At 36.9% G+C, this 17,411-nt stretch overlaps 1 protein-coding gene across 2 annotated transcripts in view; it reads left to right on the forward strand.

Annotated features, from left to right (window-relative positions):
* The window catches only part of Chsy (Chondroitin sulfate synthase), a 62,217-nt gene that overhangs the window by 11,505 nt on the left and 33,301 nt on the right, over positions 1-17,411 (forward strand). The window contains exon 3 of one of the 2 annotated variants that reach the window (XM_074177530.1): positions 1,103-1,344. In XM_074177530.1, coding sequence (XP_074033631.1) covers positions 1,103-1,344 — 242 coding nt within the window. The remainder of the gene's footprint in view (positions 1-1,102; positions 1,345-17,411) is intronic. The other variant, XM_074177531.1, reaches the window with a different exon arrangement.

Below are 17,411 nucleotides of genomic sequence, written 5' to 3' on the forward strand. Positions count from 1 at the left end.
TTAAAAGCACCAAGAAACTTGCCTCGACCCGTAACTTTCGAAGACAACCAGATTAATGTCTTAGCATATTTTCACGCATTTCCCGAGTCATCGATAAGAAGTGCTGAAGAAGATTTGGGTATAAAATATTCATCGGTTCAAAGAATCTTGCGAAGACATAAAATGCATGATTATAAATTCACCAAAATTCAAGCAATGAAGCCTCAAGATCCCCAACAGAGAGTAGAATTTTGTGAAATGTTGTTGACACGCATTCAAGAAGATCCACTTTTTTTAAATAAAATTATTTGGACTGATGAATCGAAATTTTCGAGAGAAGGGATTTTCAATAGATTAAATCGTCATTATTGGTCCAGTGAAACTCCTCACGTCACAAAAGAAGCCGGATTTCAAGAAAAATTTAGTTTTAATGTCTTCTGCATGTTGATGGACAACAAATTGAGGTACGTGATATACGAGGAGTCATTAACATCCAGAAGCTACCTGAATATTTTGGAGAATACTGTAGACAGTTTCGTGGATAATCTGCCACTCGAAGATTATCGAAACTGTTGGTACCAACTAGACGGAGCTCCTGCACATTGCACAAGAGAAGTGAGCGCAGAACTGGATAGACTATTTGACGATCGGTTGATGAGGCGCTTGGGACCATGGAATTGGCCAGCGAGATCACCCGATCTTAATCCATTAGATTTTTATTTGTGGGGAATGTTTAAAGAAAAAGTTTACAAAATACCCGTACGTTCGAGAGATGAATTGTTAGAAAGGATTGCCCAAACATTTGAAGATTTGGATCCCAATGAAATCAGATCTGCCACCACGAAAGCAGTCAACACCCGCATTTTAAAGTGCTTGGAAGTGAACGGCCAGCGATTCGAACATATTTTGAAATATTCCACATGATTGTTTTACTTTTTTATAATTATTCATATCAATATTTCCAATTTCAAGTTTCTTGGAGCTTTTTTAAAGTTTATCCAAACATATTGAAATTGTTCTGAATTCGTATAAATTTCTTGAGGAAAAACTCCAGTAATATTCATTACTACACCAAAGGTTCCAAACAGTGCATCATAAGTCCTCAAATTCTGTTTATTTTCAGGTCAGACGGGCAGAGGCAACAACGAGGAATTTGGTCAGCTGTCCCTGGATAACGACGAGAACTTCTGCATGGGCGGTCCGGGAGTCATCATGAGCAGGGAGACGCTTAAGAGCGTGGCGCCCTTCGCCGAGCAGTGCCTACACCAGCTGTACACCACCCACGAGGACGTCGAGCTGGGGCGGTGCGTGAGGAGGTTCGCGGGCATCTCTTGCACGTGGTCCTATGAGGCGAGTGATTCGATAGTAAGGCAAGCGGTGTTGAAAGATGCAGGGAGTGGTGCTTGGTAGCTCTTTGAACCGAAATTTGTTTTATTTGGCAATTCGAAAACCGTCGTTCGACTTGAGAATCGGAAATTCTTACTTTAAACTCAGAAATTCCGACTTTAAACTCAGAAAATCTGGCTTTAAACTCAGAAATTCCGACTTTAGACTCAGATATTCCGACTTTAAACTCAGAAATTCGTTTTTTGAGCTCTGAAATTGTGACTTTGAACTCAATGTTTATGAAAATCCACAATGTGTAGTTTAAAGTCAAAACGTCCGAATTCAAACTGAACTATGAATCATATTTTTCCAGCTTACAACTCAGAAATTCTAACTTGGAACTCAGAAATTCTAACTTGGAACTCAGAAATCTGACTTCAAACTCTCGATTGTATCCTTTCAGCATTTAACTCAAAAATTCCATCTTAAGACTGGAAAAATTCGACCTCACCCGAAAATTCAGACTTCAAACCCGGGATTATATGTTTTCGACTTGAAACTCAGAAATTATGAATTTCTACTTCTAACTACGAATTATATTTTTCCAGAATCCAACTCAGGAATTCTGACTTGAAACTCAGAAATGTTGACTTGAAACTCAAAAATTCTGGCTTTAAATTCAGAAATTCTGACTTTGAACTTCGTGTTTATGATGAAAATCCACAATTTGGAGTTTGAAGTCAGAACGTCCGAGTTCAAACTGAACTACGAATCATATTTTCCAGCTTACAACTCAGAAATTCGGACTTGAAACTCAGAAATCTAACATCAAACTCTCAATTATATCTTTTCAGCATTTAAGTCGAAAATTCCATCTTAAGACTGGAAAATTTCGACCTCACTCGAAAATTCAGACTTCAAACCCGGGATTATATTTTTCAAGTATTCAGCTGAAAAATTCATACTGAAAACTCAGAAATTTTGAATTATTCGGAATTACATATTTCCTGAATTTAACTCAAAAATTCCGCCTTGAGACTCAGAAATTCTGAATTTCAACTTCAAACTACGAATTATATTTTTCCAGAATCCAACTCAGGAATTCTGACTTAAAACTCGGAAATTTTGACTTGAAACTCAGAATTTCTTACTTTGAATTTCAAATTGCTTTTCCGGCAGTTAACTCAGACATTCTTACTCAAAACTCAGAAATCTGATTTAAAGCTCGTAAATTTCTTCTTTGAATTCCAAATTGTTTTTCAGGAAGTTAACTCAGAAATTCTTACTTAAAACTCAGAAATTTTTACTCACAATTCTCGCTTCGAACTCCGAATTGTACTTTTCCAGCATCTAACTCTGAAATTTCAACTTGAAATTGGAAAATTTCGACTTCAATCGAAAATTTTGACTTTGAACTCAGATTTATACTTTTCTAGCATCTAACTTGAAAATTCCGACTTGAAACTCAGAAATTCTTAATTTTGACCTCAATCGAGAATTTCAACTTTAAACTCCGAATTATATTTTTTCGGCAGTTAACTCAGAAATTCTTACTTATAACTCAGAAATTTTGGAAAGTGGGAAATTTCGACTTTTAATTCGAGAATTCTGACTCTTAACTGGAAAATTCAGACTTCAAACCCGGGATTATAATTTTTTAATATTCAGTTGAAAAATTCATACTGAAAACTCAGAAATTTTGAATTATTCGGAATTACATATTTCCTAAATTTAATCACAGGAGAATAAATATTTGTTTGAAGGTGCTTGACAATGTTTCATGATGAATTTCATTAGTTCGGACTTCCATTGTCTGATATTATATAAAATAATTTGAAATCCCTGAAAAAACTGAAAAGAAGAAATTAAAAATTTATCTGACCGATTCCTCCGTGAGATGACTATTTATAGGCGCTCTGCTTTCCTTTTTTCGCTTCACTGATGTGGGAGATGACCGTTTGGCGGGAGTTGGCCATTTTTCGCTTGATGATGGGTTTCCATATGTTGCGTATTTCTACGCTGGCTTGGCTGAATACGTTGTTGGACAACATGTATCCGGCTTCCTTGAATTTTCTCCTAAACCAATGTTCCTCTCTGTGCAAGATCTCAGCTTGGGACTACTCGATGTTGTGTTGATGGGTCCAAACATGGTCTGCTATTCCTGATTTGCTGGTTTCCCCTCGCTGTGTGTGTTTCTTGTGCTCGGCAATGCGATATAAATATTCATTGAGATACATAGCTACAAAAACACATGACAATAGAATGGACATAATTATTGACACAAGTTATACAATACTCGTAGTCAGTTTTATTCATTCCGCTATGTCTCGTGTCCATTTCTAGTCGACCAATGGTATCTAAAGATGTTTCAAAAGGACAAATGAGTGAATTCATCGCTTAATGTTCATCACTGAATAAACTTGCCAGAACAATCAATATCTGGCTAAATGGACTATTGTGTAATCAGGTGGCGATAGAATATCATTCATAATTTATCTGTTATCGCCCGTGATGTAAGAAGATAACGTCAGGTGAAAATAACCTTGTTTGTTGAAGGATGTAGGTTAATCCATTTCGAAAAGTTTTAGATATGGATATATTCGATTTCGTAGTAGCTATTTCGAGTGGCCATTGAGATAAAAACATGTGTTTTTGTATCCAAATAAGACAACTCATGATGATAGCGATGAATAGTTATTTATTATACAAGGGAAAAAAGTATTAGATTCTAGCTCGAGGTTGTGTTGTCTCCCGACGCGAAGCGTGAAAAATGTGCTCACTTTTTTCACGGGGACCGGGGATAAAAGGAAAGGAAAAGGAAAAAACCGAGAGCTTAAATCTAATACATTTTTTCCTTGTATAATACACAATTTTTTTCTGTGACGGGAGAAACGACGATTCGAAATTGAAAAAAACATATTATTACAATATGTAATAAATATGACTGTTATAAGTATAGCTGAGGCACCAGTCAATCTAATAATAACACTGATGATTTTCAAACAAGACTCAACCTCTAACGGAAGCAAGAAACTCTTTGGAAGGTTCGAAATAGATGAACATTTCAACCTAGCAGACCACTATTATAATATTCATGCAGTCATTGTTCACTGTGGTTCTGGCGTTGAATTTGGTCATTATTACGCCTTGGTCCAAGACGAAACGGACTGTTTTAAGTTTGACGATAGTCGTGTCACGAAGTGTACTGGCGATGCATTGAATTTATTGCAACCTCTGGAGACACCTTACATTTTGTTTCATAAGAGAGAGGACATTGTTAGATCAAGATCTTCAGATGATGTGGTGCTGCAGGTTTTTCCGGGTTTTCACGTCGAGTTGATACAGTTCCTCCCGAGTCCACTTCACTACTCCAAACGAGTAGAGTAAGATTGGAACGGCAAGCATATTTGTTGATGCAACTTTGTTCTTCCCCGACAGCTCCGATGACCAGATCTGTCGAAGTTTGTGCTGATACTTGCCGCGGAGAGAGTTTTTCACTGCAGTTACCTCTTGTGAGTGGCGTTGTTCCACCCCGAGGTAAGTATACGTCTCTCCGGCATCCAGATGGTGTAGGATGCTTCCATCTACGAGCTGCACATCCTCTCCGTAGTCCCCGCATCGTCCTCTTTTGAGATGAACCATTGCACATTTGTCTATCCCGAATTTCATACCGATAGCATGCGTGTACTCTTCCACCACCCTCAAGGACTGATGGAGATCCTTCTCTCCAGAGGCATAAAGTTTAAGATCATCCATATAAAACAGATGGGTGACCTTGTTCCTCCGGTTTTCGGGGGTGCCACAGTTATACCCTCGAGTATTTCTGAGCGCAACGGATAATGGCAATAGTGAGATGCAGAATAGAAGGGGACTGAGGGAATCACCCTGAAACACACCCCTTCTGAAAGTGACCCACCCTGTTTGGACTCTTGCTTGACCAGATGTTATGGTGAAGCGAGTTCGCCAAAGTGGTTCAATGCATCTCACAATTTTGTCGGGTACCGCAAGGCATCTGAGCAAATGCAAGATGGGCGAAATTGTATCAAATGCCTTACGGTAATCGATCCAGGCCATAGAGAGGTTACGCTTATATTGTATCGAGTCCTGCGTTACACATCTATCGATGAGCAGGTTCTCTTTACATCCAGCGACTCCTCTCTTCGACCCTCTCTGCTCATATATCCGTTCGAACACTCGGTCAACTGCGGTGAGTATTCGTGTGTATAAGATGCTTGTAAACAACTTATAACACGAATTCAAGCATGTTATCGGTCTGTAATTCTTAGGAATCGACAAATCTCCGCTTTTGGGGATGAGAACGGTCCGCCCCTTGACAAACCAATCCGGAATCGGCTGCTCTCCGTCCAGCCATGAGTTGAAAACTCTGGCCAGATGGCGGTGGGTACTTGGTAGTTTTTTCCACCAATAAGTGTTCAGCCCATCTGGGCCTGGAGCAGTAAAGTTCTTGGAACCAACGAGGGCCCTTCGAACGTCATCCGGGGTTATTGGGTTGCGCAGTTCATTGAGCTCAGGCTGTCGAAGCTCTCTGTTGAAGGCTTCGAACTGCGCTAGGGCTGGAGTGTCTAAGTTGAGTGGCTGCGGGTGTTCATAGATATCCTTCCAGAAGGATTCTACCTGATCAGCAGTCGGCGGATTATCCACAATACGTGGAGGCTCTTGAAATAAGCGAGAAGGTTTCTCGCGGAACCTAAGATTTTCCGCGATACTTCTCGCTCGCCTCACTAGTGACTTCTTAGCAGCCACTAGCATTCGTATCCTATCAAGGCAGTGCTGTTTGGTGGTCACCAGCCCGCCTTGGCTTAGAGTGTGATGGATACGTCGTAGATTGGCGGCTATTCGCCGCACTGCAGGCGTGAAAGGCCTTGGCTGCCCTGTCATCCATCACACATTGGATACGAGACGCGTGTTGTCTCGCCGACGTGATCTTAGCCTCCATCTTGTGTACACGCCGTTCAATCTTCCGAAGCGCAAGGCCGGGATTTCGTCCTTCCGATTCGGAAAGCGATTGGACGACGTTATACACGGCGGTGTTGATTTGCCAGATGTCAGCCTCTTCTGTTAGAACACTATGAACCTCCGCATCCAAACAAGCCAGTTCTTGTGGCTTCAGGGGCCTAATTCTGTGGAGCGCCCTGCGTTTTCTGATTGTCGTCTCCATTGGTGGTATGGTGCGAGTCTCCTCTCCAGCCGTGCCAACGGGTGGTAGAACTGCCACTTCTACCACTTCGTTAGCAGGCTGGGGAGGAGCTATATAGCTTATATAATATATATATTATTATTATTATTTTACATCATTTTGTCCAAACGATGAAAATATTTAATAGAATTATCTGAAGAAACAAGTAACTCTGCTCTAACTTGAGTCATTCAATGAAAACTTTGTTTAGTGAAAATTTACCCGTTCATTAATTTCATAAATACAAATTCTGTTATTTGTTCAAAACAATCTTCAAACATCCGTACTCAAAAGTAAATCCAAATATTTACTCCCAGGAATTAATATATTTAACATTTTCATTGTTTTCGCCTGAATCAACCATTCCAAGAACTCCAAAAATAAAACAATGCCAAGTGCCTAGCTTCCGTTTGGCCAGTATCGAATAAACCGAAAATTTCTTTGAACTTTTTACAGCTCACTTTGATGTAGTCTACCTTGGACCGGTGTACCATGAACAAAGGAAATCGTTTTATTGCCTGGATGCAGGCTGCTTTTCCTTACGATCTGTTTATGAATTTTTAATGGCTCTAATCGGGTTATCAGTTGGCCATATGGCCCAAAATTTAAAATGACTCAAGGTTAATCGTTTCACTTAATGTAATCAATGTCTTGAATGAAGCAAATTATTAATTTCTTACTCATGATATACAGTCTATCTGTAAATACCGTATCACATTCATTACTTCCAATAAAATGAAGTGTTGAAACAGATAAAACCGACAATGACAACAGGTCCCGGCAGAATCCCTGCACTGAATGTCAGATATTGTGCCTATGTTTTGGCTCGTCCTTTGAAAATATTAATAACTATCTTCATCAAAACTAGTACCATCCCAGATCTATGGAAATTATCTAAAGTTCGGTCAATTTATAAAAAAGGGAACAAGTTTGATGTCGATAATTATAGACCCATATCAATAATATGCAACTTCGCCAAAGTGTTTGGAATCCTCATCTGTAGCAGGTTATATCCTCATTCGAACAATCAAATTACACTACTTCAACATGGTTTTATGAAAGGTCGCTCGACAATCACCTACCTTTTCAATGTTACCCAATATAATATCTCTGGAACCATTGATAGGAGATCCCAAACTGATGTCATATATACGGACTTCTCTAAGACGTTGCACAGTCTTGATCACGGATTATTGCTATCGAAATTGTACAGGTATGGCTTTTCTCTGACCCTGATCCAACTTTTTATACCCTACTCCACTGGCGACGTCAGTATGTTATATTCAATGGCTTCAAGTCCCTGGAATATGCAGCTACCTCGGGAGTTCCACAAGAAAGCAATCTAGGTCCACTTCTCTTTAACGCTTTCATAAACGACATAGTTGAGGTCATTGACATCAACTGTTTGATATACGCGGTTGACTTGAAATTATATTGTGAGATCAATGGCATCGAGTACTGTCTTCAACTATCCCTCAATCTGAAACGTGTTGAGCAATGGTGTATTCGGAATAATCTTCCTTTGAACGCGAGTAAATGTAATGTAACGACGAACACACTAAAAAATCGTCCATTTTCATATCAATATTTAATATACGATATTCCACTTCAACGGCCTCACAAATTCACCCATCTAGGTGTTACTTTCGACACAAAACTTTCCTTCGTACCACACATTGAAGGCATTCTGTCTGCTGCAAACAGAATGTATGGATCTACATCGAAAACCTTATACTATGCTTTCGTCAGATCAAAATTAGAATATGCATCCATAATATGGCATCCATCTCATCAGTTGTATACAGAGAATTGAATCAGTACAACGTCTGTTCCTAAAACTTCTCTCCTATATCTATCCACCAATCGGATTTCGCCATGATGCATTGTTAGACATGCTATGAATAGCTTCAGTTGCCGTCGTGATTGTCATTCCAGAATTTTTCTTTTTAAACTGATTAATAATTTCATTATTGACCCACATATTCTGCAAAAACTTAATTCCAATGTACCTAGACCAACCTCTAGAGTGGGTAATCCTTTTTATCTGCCAACACCACGCACAAATATTCTGAAACCTTCACCTCTGCATAACATGTGTGTCAAAGGCGATTCTGCAAGTTGTCAGCCCAACATTTTTTACTCTTCCATGTCTAAGATTAGGTATTTTTACTGATTCTATATGCATTGTTTTTATCTTATAACTTATTGTATAGTTCAAATAAAAGATATAGTGCCCCCTACCTTCCAGAAGTTCCACTTTAATAACACACACAACGCGGTACTCATCGCTACATTCTGTTAGTCACATTAAAATGACTTCAAATTTAATTTTATGACTCTTCAGCCAATCATAAAACTCGGTTAGTAAACATTATCGAATACGAACCGCCAATTCTTCAGTCCACGTGGACTAATTCGTTGCGGCATAATTCCTTTGTATTGGTTTTTTTGGCCTTTGACTTCGCCGACACCTTTAAGATTACTATATCGGTTACTTCGACTATAATAGTATTGTATTGTGATTTGAGTTATATCCCTGTTCTTCTTCAATCTTCTGATAACCTTCATTTCTCTTGAGCATTGTTATTGGTGTGTTTTGTCTATAGGTACTATAATTTCAAAATAGAGGGCACTAAATTCTCATAAATGGCTGGCGTTTTTGCCTTGATCTGCCTCTCGCAGTGGCTTACGGAAATTATACTAAAAAGATGAGGAAAAATGATGATAAAATAGGTATATAGAATCACAACTTTGACAACAATATTTTCGTTTTAATGCAATAATATTTTCGAGAATTTAGTGACTACTTTTGTGGAATTATACTAGTCACTAGTTGAAGATTGAGCTTTTCCCTATCAAAAGATTAACTCGAGAAATATTTCCCAACAGTATGATTTATATTTTCGTCGATATTTTTTGCGTATCTTCTGAGCTTTTGATTGACAATGAACACTTTCTTTTTAAAATTATTTCATTGTTATGATTTTTGGAACTCGTTGTTTTTATAAGTTCATATGGTCGTAATTCTTTACCTAGATCAGTGCTCACCTGGAAGTAAGTAATCACATATTGGCAACAGCGCCTATATCTTGTTGAAATAATTTATACGTACCTAGATATTCTACTTTAAAAAAGGAAAATTATATTTATAAATCAACAATTGAGGCAAAATATAAATTATTTTTCAATACCACCTCCACAAGCCACATAAACAACAGTTGTTTTGTTATTTATTTATATAGAGGAAGACAGGTTAGGTGCACAAAATGTCATATGTCACAGAATGTGTCGGAACTCGGAACATAAGTAAATAGAACAGCACGCCTCTGAAATATGTCATCTTTGTTTGTCTCATACAGGTAACAGATTCATTGTCCTTTATTAGGTATAACCGATGTTGCCAAATGGTGAAATAGAAACGAATCCCTTTGAATGTTGAATGCATTATTTCATTCTTCTTTTTTAAATATTTAAATGATTTTTCAAAGAAAAAGGTTGAAATGATAAGTTTAAAATGCGTTGTTTTAGAGCTCTTTTAAAACTACTTGATTTTCGTCAAGAGAAACATTTCCCATTTTGAGATTATGAATTTAGAAAAAGTGTTGATGATTACTTACTCGTCAAGCTTCCTGTTGACTCTTCGATTCATTCATTCTAATGAGTGTATTCAACTTCCCGAATCTATTCCATATAGTACCTACATGAAAGTGGTAAAATTTCACTTACATGGAACACTATCTTCCTCAATGGCGGAAATCGATGTTTCAAAATAACACACCTGCTTCATTACCCCTTCAGCACCAATCTGTATAACAGTACAAGATAAAACATACATTATATTGTGTAGCAATCCTGTGAATGATATCTGATTCGATTCCATAACGTATGTTCGGAGTAAAAAATGAATAGGAAGAAGTATTTTTTATATAATTCGATGTTCATATAAAAGTAGTTGTTTCTTCAGAAGATTCCCGCATTCCAAAATATTTCTTTCACAAATAGAAATGATTACTGAAAAATTGGCCGATGAATAAATAAAACGGCTGAACTTCATAAATACAAAAATTATATCTTTGTCCCGTAGATCAGCCGGTACAGATCGGCCGTAAAAGAAGATTACATCCGAATTATGTCTGGGATGCCTAATGGGATAAAAAAGAGTCTAGACGCTTTGTGTATGCATAATGCCTTTGTGTACGCCTTTGAATACCATCCTATAGCGAAACACAGGCCCGGGCTAAAATTTACAGGCGATATTCTGCTATTAAAGGCATATTATACATCGTGACTCACGGTCGATAGTAGGTTATGGTCCAAAACATAGCCTTAATTGAAATTAAGTACATCAGTACTCTCAATTCATGAAAAGTTGATATTTTGTTGATAGTTTGGACAAACTCGAAATATTCAAATAACACCAAGAAATCGACTCCATATCATACAGGGCGTGGTGAAATTACTATTATTTCCATTGTGCATAAAAGTATAATCCAACGCCCTTCGTGGTATTAGCCAGGGGAGTAGTTGTTTTCTGATAGGCGTCAGTCCATTAAACCTACTGTGTAGGTATATAGAGACTGGCTTGAACGTTTGAAGTTCCATTTGCTTTAGAGTTGTTTACTGCCAGTCTTCAAGCATAGCCCATTGACTAATAAGAAAGTCAAAAGTTAATTTTTTCAAATGAAACCCCCTGTATATTACTCGGTAAATTGAAAGATGGTGAAAAATGCTTCAAGATGATATATCATGTCCCTATACCTAAATCGTCAAGTTTTCTCAATAAAGTCGCTTCTTCTAGAAACATTATTTTTTTTTAGAATTTGGATTTAGGTAGCAGTGGAATTATCAAGCTTATAGTAGTTCGGTTACTTTTATAAGTAATTTATAAAGAGTTATCGACGGTGTTTCGAATCATCTTCCAAAATAAATGCAAATATCGATTATTCAAACGAAGTTCTTATGAAATTATTTATTATACACATGAACAAAGTGATCAAATCATTGTCAGAACGTGTAAAAAATTCAACCAAATGTATCCTGAATTAACACCAATGAACGAGAGGAAGTTTGTAAGGTTACAAAATAATTTCCTTAACTATGGCTCATAGTTTCCAGGGAACAACTGTACCAAAAATCAGTCATTTCTAGGTAAAAAGTAAGATTTTGTGGGCTAAAACATGTGAAAGTACAGACAATAACAGAATAGGATGATTCAAAATAACAAAATTGTAAACAAAATATCACATTTTCACAATAAATGCCGAAAATGTTGTCCATTACATTCTAAACACTTTGAAATGTTTTTTTGTACCCGATTTGTTGTTGCTTTTTCAATTTCCTGGGGATCCAGATCTTCAATACTCCGCACTATTCGCCGTCGCAATTCTTCTTTGGTAGGCACTGGAGTACTGTATACCCTTTCTTTTGAAACACCCCATAAAAAAGTCAAGTGGCGTGAGATCGGGTGATCTCGGTGGCCAATCCCACGGCCCTAAACGCTTAAACCAACGATCGTCGAAGAGTTCGTCAAGTTTCCTGGAAACTTCCTGGGGGGAATGAGCTGGCACTCCGTCCAGTTGAAGCCACGAATTCCTATATTCCTCTAAAGGCAAATTTTCAAGAAAATCGGTTACAGTCGTCCTTAATATTTGGAGATATCTCTCTGCATTCAGTGTGTCTTCATAAATAAAAAAGCTAATTTTATTGTTCTTCAGAATACAGAAAACATTCAGGTCAAGTTTTTCTTGAAAACCCATTTCTTTTGTAACATGAGGATTATGATCAGCCCAAAAATGTTTATTCCTTCTATTGAAAATACCATCCCTCGTAAATTTTGATTCGTCGCTCCAAATTATTTTTGACAAAAATTCCCGATCTTCCTGTGTATGAATCAAAAGGGATTCACAAAAATGCATTCTACGTTCGAAGTCTTCACAATGGAAGTAATAGTAATTTTAGCACGCCCTGTATGATATGGAGTCGATTTCTTGGTTTTATTTGAATATTTCGAGTTTGTCCAAACTATCATCAAAATATCAACTTTTCATGAATTGACAGTACTAATGTACTTAATTTCAATTAAGGCTATGTTTTGGACCATATTTAGCACAATTTATTTTTTATCTCGAAAACAGATAGAGATAGGTATAGGACATTATTGACAAAAAAGTATTAAAATACTAGAGCGATTCCAAAAATGTATTAATATACGGGGTGTTCCATTTAAAAAAATATAATTGCTAGGACTTCTTTATAGAAGTGGCAACGCCGCAATGCTGAAAATATTTTAGGTCGATAGAACAGGTAAGGAAATGTGAGAGGTGAAATTTTCAGAAAAATCATGCTTTGCGTTTTCCAGCAACGTCTAACCTACCATCGACCGTGAGTCACGCATTGCGTATTACAATTTACTAATTTTACTGATGAATACCATTGTTATTAGTCAGTCACCATGGTTGAAGAAATATGTAGACTTGAATTCCCTTATGAGAAATCATGCTACAAATTTTCATCATAAAAATATTTTCAAGACAAGAACAAATGCCGTCTTTGGAAAAACAATGGAGAACGTTGATAACAGGAATGCTACTCGGTTTGTGAGTTTCAAATTTATACACCATTTAGTGACGAATAAATTATTGTTATTAATAATCTTTTCTTTCGGAAGCTGCATATCGTCTGATCCGTTAGGAATTGCACATTGAAAGAAAAATCCTTGTTAATCCTTTTCTCGCACAACTTTAGACTTTTCAAGAAGAAACTTACATGATTTCAAAAAAACATTATGGCTTATTTTCGGTGTCATACATTTATTCGGTCTAGATTTGAATATACTTTTATTGTGTAGATTATCTGTTTGTTATCAAACCATATACCATATGGTTTATCTCACAATGAGTTACCTAGAAGGCAGTTTTTTGCAGCCTTGATCTTAGTCAAAAACGAAATACTTTATTAATACACGAAATTTGTATCCATTTTCTTTCAAAATAACAAAAGTTGCTCAGTCAAAATGTTCTATCTCATAAACTAATACTCCAACAGCTGTGAAATTTAAACACGTGTCTTTTGAATCATATGAATTTGATACTAGCAGCTCTTACTCGGTTTCCGCAGGAGAGGATGACAGAGAATTATTAATATCAAAATATCGAACAAGTGAAAACAAATGGGTATAAGTTTCAGTTTTATTTCGCAGTGGTGATCCATCGAAAGTGAGATAACCCTGTTTGTTCATTCCAACTCCGCCTCCTATTTAAAAAACGTCTCTATTTCAACTCACATCTCCGGATTTTCTGATACGGTGACATCCAAGTCTTAAATAAATGTTACAAACGTTTGTACAAATGTTTTTTCACGCGACCGTGTATTGAGTAAACAAGTAAGATGCATAATGAACAATTAAGTAAATAACATAATGTATGCATTCTACAATCGACGTAAGCACAGGTAATTTGAGTCCATGAAAATAATTAATCATAGTTCTTGAATTGTACGTAATAAATGGCCTACAGTTGAAAATGTTTGTTCCGATGATAGATAGTGCGAAACACAAGTTATTTCTTTATCTCTGTGTTTCGTAATTCTCCTAAAATCTTTGCGAATGTAAATGACAAGGTGCTTCAGTTGCTCTTCAATCAGATGCCCTTCGTGGTATTAGCCAGGGGAGTAGTTGTCTTCTGATAGGTGTCAGTCTATTAACCTATATTGTAGGGAGCTGTGACTGACCTGAATGAATTGTTCCTTTAGATGATTTCAATACATTTTCAACAACAATTTTTTTGGAAATTGAATTGCATTCGATCATATCTTGCAGATGTAGTTTTCTCTGTGGGCAAAATTCCGCAACTGTATGTGGGATACAATCTATCTAATACCTTCCAGGAGACTTACTTTTAGGTAGGCATTTTCCTAATGTGTAGGAAAGCTGGGTTAGATCGATGATTCAAAGTTACTTTTGAAATATTTATTTTCTTGGCTCACGTATCTCTTCTACACAGTCATCAGTCTCATATAATTTCTATTAGATATATAGAAAACAGTCGGGGAAACCCAAGTAATTTATTTGATTCTCCCAAACACTTTGCGAATGTAAATCTCATTTTTCGAGGTTCCAAAACTGATATTAGTCGTAAAAGATGGTATGTAGGAACATATGTCAGAGGGCTCTTTCTATTCTGAAAAAGTTGCCATCAAAACTTGTAAAGAATATTCCAACACCAAACCATTATTTCAACATTTGACACGTGTGTCGATTCACAAGTGGTCATCTTCAAGATGAAGATCAAAGATCAGTTTGATCTTCCTCTTGAAGATGATCACTTGGTGATCGAAACACGTTCTAAACAGTGCATCACCAAGTATCACAACTTGTAACATACTAACATAGTTACACTCATCTGGAATAACTCAAAAATTTCTCAAAAGTTCATTCTTCATCATCCACGTTGAACATTTGAACTGTCATCGGGTTTCCTTATCCTGTCAAGAAAATTAGAGGGTACCCTTTTCAAGATTTTCTTCGGCGTTTCTCAAAGATGAAGGATGCCAAAAAGCAACCCAATAATCTTAACCTTCTATATTGGGAACGGGTTTCATTTAATTATAAGGATGTTAGACAAGCTATTGTTGCCTTTGTAAGCAGATATCTCCAGTTTTTTTCAATAGGATGGAATTCACTAAATTCTGTCGAGTTGGAGAATTCGAGTATCGTGACTGTTTCCAGGGCCGGGCTTATACATTTCTCGATTATAATGGATTTACATCAAAAAGGAAATTATGTAGATCATGGTCCTAGTGAAATGATGTGAAATGATATCATTCGACTTGATTTTCCAAGAAAATGCCCAGTGGCTGTGTTTCTATTAAAACCCCACTCAAGTATTGCCAACAGTAGGCAATACTTAAGTGGGGAGGTTGTTAATAGCTGTTATAGTATAACAATTTTGAATTGAAGGTAACCCATATACAAATTGAACAGAGAACTAACGGCAACAATGTTAAATGTTAGAACTAAATTTCTACCGGGGTCATTTCTATTGTCTATGTATCGCCATTGTAAATAATTGAAAAGTAAGATGATTCCATAAAATTTGCCCCCCGTAACAAGATAGCTTCTGCATATCGATAGGATGTACGAGCGAACAGGTGAACCAGTTCGTTAAATACTTTGAAACATCGGTAAACTGATCAACACGTAGCAGGTCTATTTTATTTGCGTCCTTAAAATGCCATACGGATACGGAAAGAAGATTGGGCTAATGCTGTAGCCCGTGTGATCAAGGAATAAGAGAAAATGTGGAGATTGGACGAGATGGTGGACACTGACGAAATAATAAGTGTGACTGGGGATTCCTCTTCGGACGAGTTAATGGATTCTGAAACTTCATGAGCATAACATTTGTAATTATTTCTTTGCTTTGTAGTTCTCCTTCTATATAAAAGGAACATAATAATTATTTTGTAAATTTTTCTGTGTTTTTGAAGTACTATGTTAGGCATAATAAGAAAATGTAATCAGGTTTAGCATTGACACCAGGTAGCGCCACCTACTATAACAATTTTTACGTAATTGCCTATATGTTTAAATAAATAAAAATATTATTTTGGTACGCCTCTGCGGAGTTGGAAGAGGATTATCAGTTGGTCAAGTGTCACGTTGCTAATGAATCATAAATATTGTTGAAAATCATTCATCACAATCGTTTGATAAGGAAGAGATCAACCTTTTGAACAACGGTTTGAAATTTAGCATCTCGCCTTCCGAGAAAGTTCTTGAGGATATCGTTGCTAGTGTTGAAAGTTCGATTCAATATATGCCCGATTCCTCGAAGGGACTAGTTCGAGAAAAGGTCAGGAATCAAATCTCTAAGAACATGATAACAGATAAACGGAAGCATTCAATAAACAACGAGAAAAACCAAAAGAAACTTATCAAACGATTGAAAGACAAGAACGTTTTTTACTTGAAAGCCGACAAAGGTAACAAAGTAGTAATTCTGGATAAATCGGACTACTACGAAAGGGTCAATACTCTCATTACTAACGGACCGTATGCGAAATTGTCCAGAAACCCGTTACCAAAGATGATTGCAGAAGTAAAAGACGTCCTAAAGAAATGCGACAACATACTTACCCCTCAACTGAAACGGAAGTTACAAGTTTCCAACCCAACGGTGTCGAAACTATATTGCCTCCCAAAAATCCATAAACCGGGAAAATCAATGCGCCCCGTCGTGTCAGCTATTGGAGCTCCTACCTACCAAATAGCGAAGTGGCTCACTAAGGAATTTGAAACCTTGTCTATTGCGGAACCAGGTTTTAGTATAAAAAACTCTTTAGAGTTCATACAACATACAAAAAACATGGTTTTGCAAGAAGGTGAGATTTTGGTTTCTTTTGATGTTGGTTCATTATTTCCTAGCGTCCCAATTCCACAGACCTTCCAATACCTCAGGGAACTACTAGAGAAAAATAATTTCAATAACAACAAAATCGATGAATTCGTTTCTCTTACCAATTTGTGTATAAAACAAAATCGTTTCCAGGTAGAAGGTTGCTTTTATGAACAACAGGAAGGAACGGCAATGGGAAATCCCCTGTCCCTCTTCCTGGCAGACCTGTTCATGAGCAGATTCGAAATGGAAACTAAAGAAAAGTCAAAGTATTTTCCTAGGATTTGGCTAAGGTATGTGGATGATATTTTCGCGGTATTCGATACCAAAAAATCGAATATCGAGGACTTTGTTTCCTTTTTAAATAATAGATATCCATCAATAAAATTCACGTATGAAGTAGAAAATAAGGGACAACTACCATTTCTTGACGTTTTGGTAATGAGGAGCAAAGATGGAGGGATAGAATACGATATATTTAGAAAAGAAACAAGCACGTACAGGTATATTACTGA

Source organism: Leptinotarsa decemlineata, unplaced genomic scaffold, assembly GCF_025532065.1.
Source record: "Leptinotarsa decemlineata unplaced genomic scaffold, Ldec_3_MD MMD2_tig00002974_RagTag_RagTag, whole genome shotgun sequence".
Classification (NCBI taxonomy): domain Eukaryota; kingdom Metazoa; phylum Arthropoda; class Insecta; order Coleoptera; family Chrysomelidae; genus Leptinotarsa; species Leptinotarsa decemlineata.